The following is a 13853-nucleotide window of genomic DNA, read 5'->3' as shown; positions in this document are numbered from 1 at the left end:
TTTGTGGATGGGCAAAACAATGAGAAAAGTGTTTCAGTGTTTTTGTGTTAACTGCATGTCTAGAAATGTAATGCATTTTCAGATGCACACACAAAATTTACACTCAAATAGTTATTCACAGGCTAAATCATCTACAGTAAATATAACATCTGAAAAGAACTAGCTGGATCATGTGTTTGTTTATTCCTGTGTGTGTAAATTGGTTGTGAGGAGAGATGCTGTCAGCATCAGGTATTACAGTATCTCTCTCTCTGTCAATATCCTACTGCATTTTTACAGTCTCTTTTACTCTGTTTTATCTTTGTTGCTTGTTGTCTCTTGTGATGTCAGATATTTTATCTGTGTTTAATTGTATCTCTTTCTGTCTGTCTAGTGGTTGGAGGTCTGTAGCCTGTCTAGGCACCTCTCTTGGGCTTTATGATGACAAACCTGCCAAATAATTTTCTGTGATTATTCTTGATCCCTTCACTGGACTGTTTAGCAGTGTGTCTCTCATTCTCTCTGATGTCTTAAAAGCTCAGTGTCATAAAACTCATGATTATATGCTTTAATGTCATGTTTTGGACTTCCTATTAGGACATGCTAAACAAACAGATCTTTTTGAAAAGAGGTCTGTATGTCAAAGCTGAAGAGGTTTTAAGACTTTTCTGTTTTTTTATCTCAAATGTAATAATGTGTTTTGACTGTCTTTCTTAAATCTCTTAAAGATGACTAATATGAGAAGGCTTGGTCTGTTATAATCGACAATATATCTGTTGTAGACTATATAGTACACTCTACATGCTCTCAGTTAAAAAGAGTGACCCTTTCTAATAAACAGAACAAAGAAACAATTCTTAACTCGATTCTCAATCGACACACAGTTTTTATGTATTTCTAAGACAACAGCTAGTCACCAATCATGGCTTTCAAACACATTACTCGTGTATCTGGAAATGTACTCAACACTGATTTATTTAATTAATATAGATCAAAGATTTACACAAAAATCCACCAGGAATCTACAATCACTTTTAAACTAAAGACACTTAAACAGATCAAACACTGAATATAAATAACACATTTTATGGCCAGAACCATACTTTACAAAATATGTGAACACAGACGTGAAAGTTTGGCCATCGTATCGTAAGCTTGCAGTCCTCTTGTACATTACGCTCATGAGTTGCTGTGATGGTGGCAAACTTCAGTACTCAAGGGGGCTGTAAAAGTCTGTGTTATTAATCCGGATGTGTTATTATATCGGTAGTTAGTTTGACAGTTGACAGTTTGAATAATAGTGGATTTGTCTTAATCTCAAGTCTTTTGAATCTGTTCACAAAGTGATTTGTTCAGATGAATTTACTTATTTGCTCACTAATTCGTTCATTGACCATTTCTGTGGTAATAGGTGGTGAGTCGTTCATGACTGAAACAAGTCTAATTATTCTTTATTAAAATGTTCACATCTACAAACCTTTTAAGAGATTTCAGCTGTTTTTAAGCATCATAAGTGTTTCCCCCAAAAATGTCAACAAAGTATAGGCCTATTTAGGCCTATTTATGATTTAATTAATAGCTGAGCATGACTTTAATCTAGCTACTGTATCCAAATAGTAGGGCTGCACGATTTGGACAAAAAAGTAATATTACAATTATTTCAAAAAATATTGCGATTGCGATTTGAACTGCGATTAGATGGTAATGTTTTCCACATGTTCAACCCAATCCCTCTTAAAAAGAAACAAACTGAGACCCTTTTTTCAGTTCAACCACAAACAAATAAATATATAAACAGTGAAACAAAGTCTTCTTCATATCCAAATGTTACCATCCAGTTGGTAAAACCATAATTGTTGCCTAGTTTTTGCTGTCAATAATAATGTTGGTTGATTGAATAATTCAGTATAAACAAATTATAACTTTCAAATATAAATGTAACTCTTTATTCTAGGCCTTAAAATCTAGTAGGCTTATGCAAACTATTCGTTACTATATATAAGATAGTCCTAAAGAATGAGGCTTAATGTCAAACTGAAGTTGAACTGATAACCCATTGGTGTATTTCAATTTAAAGTGGAAATTTTGGTTAGTTTGTCAACATTTAATTTAATTATTTGTATTCATTATTTTATTATATTTAATTTAGCAATGCATTATATTATAGTAACAAAATATTTAATATAGATTTATTATACGTATGTTCCTTCCTTTTCATTTTGTTGGATGTTGGTAATATTAGTTCCACTTTTACTTGTTTCCGCGGGGAGTGTAATAAGGGTGACACGCTCTCTCGTGAAGTAAACGAATGAAAGGAGAATGAAGAGATGTTTCTGGACTCTACAGGTGTTACTGATAATGCCATTTAATAAAGATGTTTGAATTATACCCCATCTTGTATTATGCGCTATTATTATGATACCTGTGCCTTGCGGAGACTGAGATGCTGCTACCGCAGATAATAATAAAAAACGCTGCACGCAGCCAGTTTAGTGTAAATAAATAGTTTAGCGCACATAAGCAATTGGAACCGAACTCAGATCACTTCTGTTACTCAAAGTATGAGAGGGAGTTGTGGAGCACAGAACCGCTCTGAAAACACTATAACAATGTGCTAATTTAATATAGACTGGACTGAGCAGCGCAAATAAACTTTGAAGGGAGCAGACTATGTATTTAGTTAATTAAATCGCAGTCTTCGCAATTTAATAATCGCAAGGTCATATCGCGGTTTCGATTTCATTTCGATTAATTGTGTAGCCCTACCAAATAGACAAAAAAGTTTCAATAACAACTTAATGTCATTTTAATGACAATTTTATATATATATATATATGTATATATATATAATTTCATTTCAAATCACCACCTGGTTCAGTGAAGGTGTGTATTCAATCAGAGGGTCAAACAAATAATATCCTTTACAGCTCACACTCAAATGCTATTGGCTCATGCTATAGTCAGTCTTTACATGCAAGAAAAGCCACCAAAGCAGTCTCACACTTGATACTAGAGCTCAATGTTTTCAAAAGGGAGAGACATCAGTCAGTGTTCCACAAATAAGAGTCAGTGTATGTAAGTTAAAGAGAACAATTTGTTAACTTAAAAAGTTGCTCAATAACACTGATTTGTCAATCGACTGAACAAAACTGTTAACTAATTCTAATTAACTAACTTGCTCAGCAAGCTTCCCTTCAAAATGTTGCTCCACCATGACAGTAGTTAACCTAAAATAAAAAAATAAATAAAAAAAGACCATATAAGAATAGTTTGTGCTAATGCTGCCCCTTTAAGCCAAGTTGAGAATCAAACTTGTGCTTGCATTGCATTATGAATTGCACATGGCAGAATGCAATGATACACGAAATCAAGTTTGCATAGCTTGAAAAGTTTGCATTCATGTATTTGTGTAGAGTAAGTTTCAGGTCTATATTTAAAGTCTGACACATCTTGCCATGGGGTATTGTCTATTGTCGTCTATTGTTTCTCATTGTAGTCCTTCAGTATTCACCAATGTCATACCTAAATGGATGTGACATCTGTTCAGGGTAACTTTTTGAGCTGTAGCTGCTGAAGCGATAGCCCTCAAAGTTTTCTGCCCTCTCAATTTTAGCTGGGAGAGTGTCCTGGTATGACAGGGCAGATTTTATCACTCCGGAATCCTCAGGAATCTTAATGTCAGAGTAGGGAGAGTTCTGAGTTGCCTCTTCCAATACTGAGTTACATTTAGACAGACATTTTACGTCATAGATGTTCTCTCCATGCTTGACGACAGATGGCTTGGGGCATGGCTGGTATGACACTTTTGTAGTTGTGGTTATTATGGTCTGGAGAGCTGCCGGGGAAGCAGAAGTGGGTCCTGTGTACCTACATGGGTAGTTGCTGTTGTAGTAGTGGTGGTTGCCATTGGTCGGCAGCTGAGGGTAATCTCCTCGTTCCCCGTAAACACCTTTACTATGAATCTGCTTCCAGTTGTGATGTTTTCCCGTGGTGTCTGCGTAGCTCCGCTCATGGGTGGCTAATGGGCTCGTGCCATGAGAGACCCCACTTAGACAGGGCCCAGATTTATTAGGTTCCATCTCAGATTGTGGGTTAGCAGGGTCCTTGTACAGTGCTGCTGGATAAGGACTTGAGCTGATGTATCCTGGGACTGTAAAATCATAGCCACAAGGGGGGCGAGTCATATACAGACGGTGGTTGGCAGGCTTCTGCAGTGAGCCTGGGGCATCGGCCATGGCCGCAGCAGCGTTTGTTTCATAGGGGAACTTGTAGGGCTCTGGGTTCTGGAATGGAGGGTAGTGTTGGGTCTGGATTGGGAAGTTGGACTCTGCAATGATGCTGAAGCGGTCCGAATCCTCCATGGTGAGCTGGTGGATATTTGGGAAGGCCATGTCATGGTAGCGCCCAGGCTGATGACAACAGAAAACAAAGTCTTATGACGTCTCCAAGAACCCCAGCTAAAGTAATCCTCTCTAGATCATGACTAAACAACAAGTTTTTAGAATGTAGAGGTATATGTCTTCATTATTCTGGCTAAAATTTGTCAATCTTTTCATTTTACAACAAAATCTAACATAGTTAAACTTGATCAGGTATATCGATCTTCTGTGGTCTGACATGATATAATTCATCTTATAACTATTTTTAAAAATATAATTTTTTTTATATTTTAATATTAAAACCCCATCCTTCTACTTACCACTTCCTTAAAAGCAACCACCCTTCCCATTTCCACACACCACTCCAAAAAAGAGGGCACTCCATCCTACTTCCATCCCCATAAAATGATTTGCCTGCCGATCATGAGACTGGTCAGAACCCAATTTTTTATGTGATTATCCCCCAAATTTATGACTGACCCATCACCAAAAATACAGAGTCAGGGACAAAGTACAAAATCACACATAGAACTTTCAACCAAAATTCTTTGATTTGTAGCACACCCCCAAAAACATTGGATTGTGTCTCCATCTTCTGATTGGCATCACCAGCAGGTGGGTGTGTCTTGAAGACCAAGTTTATATAATCTAGAGGGGGTCCAACAGAATCTATGTAAAATCTTAAATGGCATAAGGAGAACCCTCGCATCTCTAGATGCAGAACTGATTTTTGTTTAGAAACTTAGCCCACACTTCCTCCTCCAATACCAAGTTTAAATCTTTCTCCCATAATCTCTTGATAGACGTTAAAGCTCCGTCCCCCAGACACTGAATTAACAGAAAGTTATACACTGATGCCACATGACCTTTTCCAAAAGCAGTAATCACCTCTCCTAGAGTATCTGCCGCTTTAGGGAGGTTTGAGCTACTCCCAAAAATATTACAGAGCAGGTGGCGCAGCAGTAAATACCTATGGAACTGAGATCTGGGAATCTGAAAGCGTTGAACCAAATTTTCAAAACATCTAAACACTCCACTCTCATATAGGTCACCCCCTCACAATCCACTCTGACCAGCAGAAAGGGGACCTTTCAATACATAATTTAGAGTTCAGCCACATGCTCGAGGCAACATTTAAATAAATGTCCAAATTAAACACTCTGGACGCTTTTGTCCATACCGTGTGCAAATGTGAGATAACGGAGTGCGACTTAACTACTTTGTTGAGTTTAATAGAAAGGCTTTGTAATGGCAAAATAGGGGCAAGAACTTCCTGTTCAATACAAAACCAGAGATGGGCTCTCTCAGGTGGAAGCGACCAATGAGCCAAATATCTGACACCGAATGTATAATAATAAAATAAATTCTTGTGTAGGCCTAGCCTACCTTTGTCAGTTGGCCTATGTTACTTATTAAAATGTAATCTGGCACATTTACCATTCCAAATGAACGACTTCGCTATACTATCAAATTGCTTGAAATAAGAGAGGGATACATCTACAGGGAGAGACTGTAACAAGCAGTTACATTTTGGAATACAGTTCATTTTAATAACATTAACCTTCCCAATCACAGACAAATGTAATGAAGCCCACCTGACCACATCACTCGAAAACTTTTTAATTAAGAGGTCAAAATTAACAAATTTGCTGGGAATAAAATGGCTAAATACTTAATTCCCTGTTTGGGCCACTTGAAGGCACCCAGCTGGGCAATATGCTGTCAGAGACACAGCTTCGGATTTAGACCAACTGACTCTGTATCCTGAGAACTTAGAAAAGGAGTTAATAATTCTGTGGAGATCTAGTAGGGTCGGAGACAAATAACAAAATATAATCTGTGTAAAGTGAAAGTTTATGCACCATACCTCCCGCCACCACCCCTGGAAAATCATCTTCCCTTCATATTCTTATTGGTTCCAGGGTAAGACAGAACAATAATGGGGAAAAAGGGCAATTAATCCATTAATTTGTACCGCCGCTACCGGGCGTCTATAAAGTAATTTAATCCAACCAATAAAAGTTTTCCTGAACCCGTATATTTCCAAAATCTTAAAAAGATAATTCCATTCTACCATATCAAATGCCTTTTTGGCACCAAGTGAGATGGCAGCGGAGTCTGATCATTCGCCACTGACCACATGATATTGATGAAATGCCTAATATTATCAGAAGTTCTACGATCCCAAATAAACCCCACCTCAACTATATTTATAAGAGATGCCATAACTTTCCTTAATCGGTTAGCCAGAACTTTTGAAAAATTTTAACATCTAGCTGGATCAGGGAAATTGGACACTAACTATTACACTTGCTTGGATCTTTGTCTTTTTTAAGAATCAGAGCTTGTGTCATGGTTTTTTATTTAAGTAAAAGTGTCAGGTTTCACTTCAAGAACAAAAGTTGCTCAGCTTTCTGGCAGGAGAGACGGTTACACTTCTCTTCAAAACTAAATAGTCTCTCTCTCTCTCTGTGCTGGTGCTTGTTCAGATAAATACCTGTGTGCAATCCGCGCAAGCAATGGAAAGCAATCTTTGTTCATGCGCCAGTAGTCAAGAGGATTGTCACGTTCACGTGATATGAGCGTGAAGCGAACGACTGTGTTCCGCAACTGCTTTTGGGTCCTTGAATAACGTGTAACTTGCGAAGAAGGGCACCCGGTGGACTTTCTGGTGCCCTACGCAGACTGCGTACTATGCGTATAGGGAGCGGCGGTACTGCTTTGAAGTATTTCCACACCGCTGATATCGGCCTTTGCATGGTAGCGCCGTGATTATGATTAGATCTCTTTCGGCCAAAACAAAAAATGCCATTTTCGGTGGCCGAAAGGTCGGTGCATCCCTAATATCTATATTTCAACAACATTTGGCGACATTTGGCGCTTCGGCCCTAATAACTGCTTTAAGTGCCTCCCAATTTGGACGTTGTTTCACAAGCTATCCTCCAGTTTTTCCAAAACGCGCTGCAAATCCATCTTGGTCGCTAGCGGAATAGCAGCTAATTTCCTCTCCGAAGACTCCAGATAAACGTCCGACAATCTTGTAACCAACGTTCAACCGAATTTCATCTCCATGGAAGTAATCTATCGACGTATTACAGCAAGATCTTCCAAATCTGCAACGACTTTCGTCAGCATTACTAACACATTCCTCAATTCATGCCAGATTTATTTCTGTTCATGGTCCGAAATGAGTCCGGGGCTTCCTGCCTGTTGCTCCGGGTAATCAGCCTGAGCACGAAAGTGTCTTTTAATATATCTAGAGCCCGAGCATCTAAAAATTTTTGACATATTGTCTTCCTAGAACAGTTAAGAATCAGGGTGTATCGAATCTCACTGGTTTATGACACACATAGTAATAAAATTCACACGTTCACACGCCTCCCATGGCGTCACGTGACCTCTTCGATATGTACATTTTAACATAAAATCTTGTTTAAAAAAATAGTTACGGATATGTCATATCATGTGGTGGCTCAGTGGTTGAGGCTCAGGGTTACTGACCAGAAGGTCAGGGGTTCAAGCCCAGCACCACCAAGATGCCACTGTTGAGCCCTTGAGCCCTTAACTCCAGGTTGCTTTGGGGGGATTGTCCCTGTAATAAGTGCACTGTAAGTTGCTTTGGATAAAAGCATCTGCCAAATGCATAAATGTCATATAATGTACAGTATATTTACAATCTTTACACTACCATCCAATATTTGGACATACAAACTCATTCTTTAGTATTACAGTTTTTCCGGAATTTACAATAACAGTGAAGCTATCAAATGTATTAAATAGCAAATGAAAGTATGGGTAGTATTATGAGGTGACTTAAAAAAATACTTCAGTATTGAAGGAGTACCCATGTACTGTATGCTGGACACTTATTGGCTGCTTGTCCTTCGCTCTCTAGTCCAAAAGGTGCAATACTATCTGTAACTTTTTGTCATACATGGCATGATTTGTTTTTGTCTACAAAACTAATTTCATGCATGTAAGCATAGACATTTTTAAGGTTTTTACGATCATGTGAAACATTTTTTCAAGTATGTCCAAACTCTTGACTGTATGGAATGAATTTGTCTGTGGTGGTTGCCATGATGTACATACAAAAGTTGAATATAACAGAATATAACAACAAGTGTGTGTGTGTGTGTGTGTGTGTGTGTGTGTGTGTGTGTGTGTGTGTGTGTGTGTGTGTGTGTGTGTGTGTGAGCGTGTATTTATCACTTTGTGGGGACCAAATGTCCCCATAAGGATAGTAAAACCCGAAATTTTTGACCTTGTGGGGACATTTTGTCGGTCCCCATGAGGAAAACAGCTTATAAATCATACTAAATTATGTTTTTTGAAAATGTAAAAATGCAGAAAGTTTTCTGTGAGGGTTAGGTTTAGGGGTAGGGTTAGGTTTAAGGGATAGAATATAAAGTTTGTACAGTATAAAAACCATTATGTCTATGGAAAGTCCCCATAAAACATGGAAACACAACATGTGTGTGTGTGTGTGTGTGTGTGTGTGTGTGTGTGTGTGTGTGTGTGTGTGTGTGTGTGTGTGTGTGTGTGTGTGTGTGTGTTACCTCTGGCTCCACCAGTCTTCTTTTCTGTGAGAAGTGAGGTGAAGACAACCGTCTCTTCACTGCACTCCTTCTTGCCTCTGTTTCAGACTTACTCTCTGGTCTGTGGTGGTCATGGACTCCTTTAGCCTTAAAAATAGACATTACAGAGAGAATGAAACATCTAACAATGTCATAAAACCCAAGATTTGTAACCATTTATAACCCAACATAACTATATTTTAAAATAATTATACACTGTTCTATTGTATAGTTACATTAATCTGTGCAATTCATTTTAAATCTGTTCATTATATTAATTTTGTTTCTGTAAAAAGTCAATAATAGTAAATATCTTAAGACATTATTTCTATGTGATTTAACCCTTAAAATTACTTTTGTTGGTGTAACCTAATGTAGTCAAGTTGATTTGGTCATATGAAATAATCATTTCCATTTGTCCATAATCAAATCTGTCAATATAGATGTTTCAGTATATTTTATTATTTGACAAAACATTTTGCAGTGTATGAAAATATGTTAAACCAATGACAACCCAATGTCATTTGCACATAAAACAATATAGAATGCATTGAATGCACTAAGCAATTATTATATTGAAAAATAGTTATGCTTGTTTGGTATTTGTTTGGGAGGATTTATGCATTTGAAGTTATCACTGTGATAAAAAAAAAATGTGTTGCCTTGCAGCAGTACACCAAACCAATAAACTCACCTACTGTTTTAACCAATGGTCAATGTCTTCAATACAATTACATGTACCTGGAAAAAAATGGCCTTTCCATCAACTCTCCAAAAATTGGTGACTGGATATCCACTGTGACCTCGGCACGGAATCAACTCTAGAGCTGTGTTACAGTTCGGGCAAAGCTTTTCTGTAAAACAAGGCAGAAATCTTTACCTTTTCTTTTCATCATCATCAGCAGCAGCAATTCACATGTTACAAAGGTTGTTGTATAATGCTACAAGAATAGAAATGCTATAGGACAATACACTTCACAATTCAGTTCAACCTACAGGTAAATTGTTCTCTAACTGAGCCAAAGACTCAAGAGTGAGATGGTCAAACTCTCTCCTGATAAAACAGGGTCATTCAGTGAACCGAAGTGGGTGTGTTCTGGGAGTTTGACATTCTCGGTACCTATACAGGAAGGTCCATTAACAGAGGTCACGGCATTAAAGACTACACACATAAATATTAGGGTTCCTAAAAGCATTTTATTAGAAAGCCAACTATTTTCTGGTACCTCAAGAAACCAAGAGTGCCTCAATGTTTCTTCTGTAAACAGATGAAACCATACAGTCTTCTGAAAAAACTAGCATCACATTTTTTTTTATCTTTATGGAATAGTACTGTGTGGCCAATTCAAGAACCATTTACAACAATAAACTTAAACAAAAACCTTTTATGTTTAAGAAATTTTGTAATAATATTTTAAATTTTCTTGCAGGCACCTACAGTACTTGCCACACTGTTATAGCAAAAAAAAAATTTTAAGATCTGTTTTTCCTTATCAGACTCGTTTCTAACATGATGAACTTGTCTAGTAGATGCTGCTGATTGGAGGACAAGTTGGTGAACTCACTCTGTTGTTTCTGTCGTGCTTTATCACAGATGGCCGGTCTCAGCTGAAGTTTGGTCCCATCTGGTAGAGAGCAGTTCCGTGAACACACCACAACACCAAGACAAGACTTCTTCAGGATATGACTGTTGTGATTATTCGTGTTTCTCATGGCCCATCCACTTAGGTGTCTCTGTGCATTTTTATCCTCACTACTGTAAATATAACGCACATATCCATCCGTCCACTCCTGGAATACATCATACTGCTTTGTGTCCTGGAAAAAAAGTCATTTTTATTACCATATTCGGATGTTTTGTTTGCTATTCATGCAATTTAAGCCTGCCAGAATAATGGAGTGATATGAAATGGTATATACTGTATAAAATATATATGTTGTAAATATTCATTTCATAATTGATCTATTATTAAACATTATATTTCTGCATATATACAGTGACATTTTTTTTTTCTCACATAACCCAGCTAAGCTGGGGTCAGAGTGCAGGGTCAGCCATGAAACGGCACCCCTGGAGCAGATAGGGTCAAGAGTCTTGGTCAAGGGCCCAACAGTGGTGTCTTGGGGCTTGAACCCCCGACCTTCTGGTCAGTAACCCAGAGCCTTAACTGCTGAGCCACCTAATACACTTAATTGTATTAGGCTTTGTAATAACCAGTATTATGTTATAAGCATTAAAGTAAGAAAGGTTAAATGAAAGAAAATAGAACATAAAAAATATTTAAAGATTAGAATGTAATGTCCATTGCATTACACAGTACAATTTATTTATTTATTAACTGGTTTAATTCAACACAAATATATTATTTAGTATGTCTGAATCCAGCTGACTACATTATCAACATAATTTTTAAGGGACAGATAAGGTAGTCCAAACAGACATCTGATATATGGCCATATATAAAATTATAGTTAATATATTTGAGCATATATGTACATTTTGAAATTATATTAATATTTGGGAAGTATATATGTTATGAAAACGTAAAAAGTTATAAAATGTGTTTAGTAGCTTTTTTATTTTTATGTGTGTTGCATATAGAGAAATACAAGTATACTTGCTTAAAGGCTATTTGAATTTTATATCAATGAAACCCATATAACATATGTTCAATATGTGTTTTATATATACACTGCCAAATATCACATTTCTGTAAAGGAGAAATATATCGATAAAATATTTTAAAAGGCGCTCGTAACCTAAAGGATTATCCTTAGGTTACAAGCGCCTTTTTATAATTGTATTAATATTGAAATATGCCAAAAATGCATGAGATTTAACTTCATAAATATATAAAGTTAATTCTTTACCTGTGGAAGTTTGGAGTCGTTTATATCCCAAGTCAACTTCATCCCTAAAGAACACACACAGTCCGAGCTGTCAAATTGATCTGAGGATTTTGACATAATATTTCTCAGATCCGGATCACAGCAATCTTCAGAATCAAACATCAAGACTCTAGATCTTAGAATGGATCATACATCCCCCAGTCATGTCTATACTTCCAAAACAGTCTTTCTTGTCTCCTAAAATCCACGTTTGTGTAAGCCCGTCCAGGTGCGCTTCACACAGGTAATGGTTTCAGGTAAACGTTGCTATGTCTATGTAAAGATGGAGGCTGGGTTTAACACATACGCATATACACGAACACGGACTAGCTCAAACACTTCGTACTTTCACTGAACATGATCCGTGCGATTCATCTCCACTAACACTTCACTTTAACTTCACAGTTCAACTCAACCGCGGAACGAACGAAAGCGCTATGTTTGACTAGAGACAGCAGAGGCACAGACTGACACCGCTTGGGGTAAATAAATGTTCCATAAGTGTCCCAGATTTTATCTTTGCGTTTGCAGTTTTAAGGGGAAAATGACCGTGTCTTTTCAAACTGAGCCCGACGGTGTGATATTTCACGTGTAGTCAGCTAATTTACACGAGCAACTTTTAGTGGTACTGAACAGCGGTTGCTGGTCACAGAACAGGACTGGTCCAGTCGATGGAGCAATGTGATCTACAGCAGGTCATTAGTTGTTGTGTGTAAACGAAAAGCCGCACTGCTGACACAACACGGACTGGTCGTTAACACAACAAACACAACAGTTCATAAACACACGCACCTTTTTATGTATCCATTGACGATCACTAATGCCATTGGAAATGGCAAATATTAGGCTAGTGATTATCATTAGCCTATACAATTTTACAGTTAAATATTTACGGCCAGGCAACAAAAGGCAAATGAGGGCATTATCTGAATCGCAGAATGAATGAGCTGTTTTTCCATTTGTAAGAGAATGTTTCAGAAAAATAATAGCCTAATAAAAATAAAAATAATAGCTAATAGACTAATAATAATTTGTATATGATTTTTATTCAACGAGAAGTATATGCTCAGTTCTGTAATGGTTTCAGTCCTCGCATACGAACCTCACAATAATCTAAATTAAATTATTTAACATAAATCTAAAGTTGAATGTAGTTTTGTTGGTTAAAATCAACGGCTCATAATATTGTAGCTGATAGCGAGCAGCTAAATTAATTTATCGTGGCAGTAATAGTCTTGTTAGAACGAAATAAAATGTAATTTAAGTATAATTAACGTTAATTGAATACAATGTATTGAACTCGTATCTTGAATAGCAGTCAAGTTTCAGTCTAGCTAAAACACAAGACTTTTGTTGTGAGTGCATTCAGTGTCTTATCTTAAAATTGTATAGGCTACAAGATGTAAAAATATTTGAGGTGTGATTTAATTTGAACTTTAGGCTAATCATTTTTCTAGGTAAATGTAATCTCCTTTCAATCCAATATGGTGTTGTCCATCTCAATGAAAATATAGGCCTATTATTTTTTCATTGCAAATGAAAGTGAGAAATTGTTTAAATTATTACAAATCTACTGAAGGCTTTTAGAGCCATTGATTTATGTTTCAGAAAAGAGAAAGAGTCCCTGTCACGTAATTGCAGGTATTTTTAAATAATAACAAAATAAATAAAAGAAAACCTGTTATATCTGGATTTGCTTATTCGTTATATTTACTGTATTCTTTTTTTGGTTGCATTGTTTTTATACCATCCTCACATAAGAAAAGAATCGGTTGTAGGCTAGCCCTATACCAAAGCCATTTTCTTCCATAAATCACTCCTTTTATGACTTCACTGGTTACTGTAAAAGCAAACAGCTACTCACATTTTGTGTGTGTGTAGGCTACTGCGTAGGCTCCCTGTAAAATGCATGCCATTTGCTAAAACTTGGAGGATTATATTCGATTTACTGTGGTTTTTCACACCATAATCTTTCATTTTTATGCAGGTATTTGGAATGAAGATGTGCATCTATTGTAGGCCTACCTTC

The 13853-nt window shown here is 36.9% G+C and overlaps 1 protein-coding gene across 1 annotated transcript; it reads right to left on the bottom strand.

Annotated features, from left to right (window-relative positions):
- Positions 1-618: 618 nt before the first annotated feature.
- On the bottom strand, positions 619-12418 carry LOC127634739 (chorion-specific transcription factor GCMb-like). The gene is made up of 5 exons (XM_052114414.1): positions 11807-12418; positions 10501-10753; positions 9677-9789; positions 8918-9043; positions 619-4388 (listed from the first exon to the last, which is right to left on the bottom strand). The coding sequence occupies exons 1-5, from the start codon at positions 11945-11947 to the stop codon at positions 3480-3482; spliced, it is 1542 nt and encodes a 513-aa protein (XP_051970374.1). The 5' UTR covers positions 11948-12418; the 3' UTR covers positions 619-3479.
- Positions 12419-13853: the final 1435 nt, after the last annotated feature.

This window comes from Xyrauchen texanus, chromosome 42, assembly GCF_025860055.1.
Source record: "Xyrauchen texanus isolate HMW12.3.18 chromosome 42, RBS_HiC_50CHRs, whole genome shotgun sequence".
In the NCBI taxonomy this organism is placed as follows: Eukaryota; Metazoa; Chordata; class Actinopteri; order Cypriniformes; family Catostomidae; genus Xyrauchen; species Xyrauchen texanus.
This window is presented reverse-complemented; position numbering and strand designations above follow the sequence as displayed.

Bases quoted from the DNA above. Each gene is read 5' to 3' on its own strand.
- LOC127634739 (XM_052114414.1), bottom strand. From the start codon at position 11,947: ATGTTTGATTCTGAAGATTGCTGTGATCCGGATCTGAGAAATATTATG. The intron at 10,754-11,806 runs GTAAAGAATTAA...CTTTTTTTCCAG, and splicing joins ACGACTCCAAACTTCCACAG to GACACAAAGCAGTATGATGT. The intron at 4,389-8,917 runs GTAACACACACA...TGTTGTCATCAG, and splicing joins GAAGACTGGTGGAGCCAGAG to CCTGGGCGCTACCATGACAT.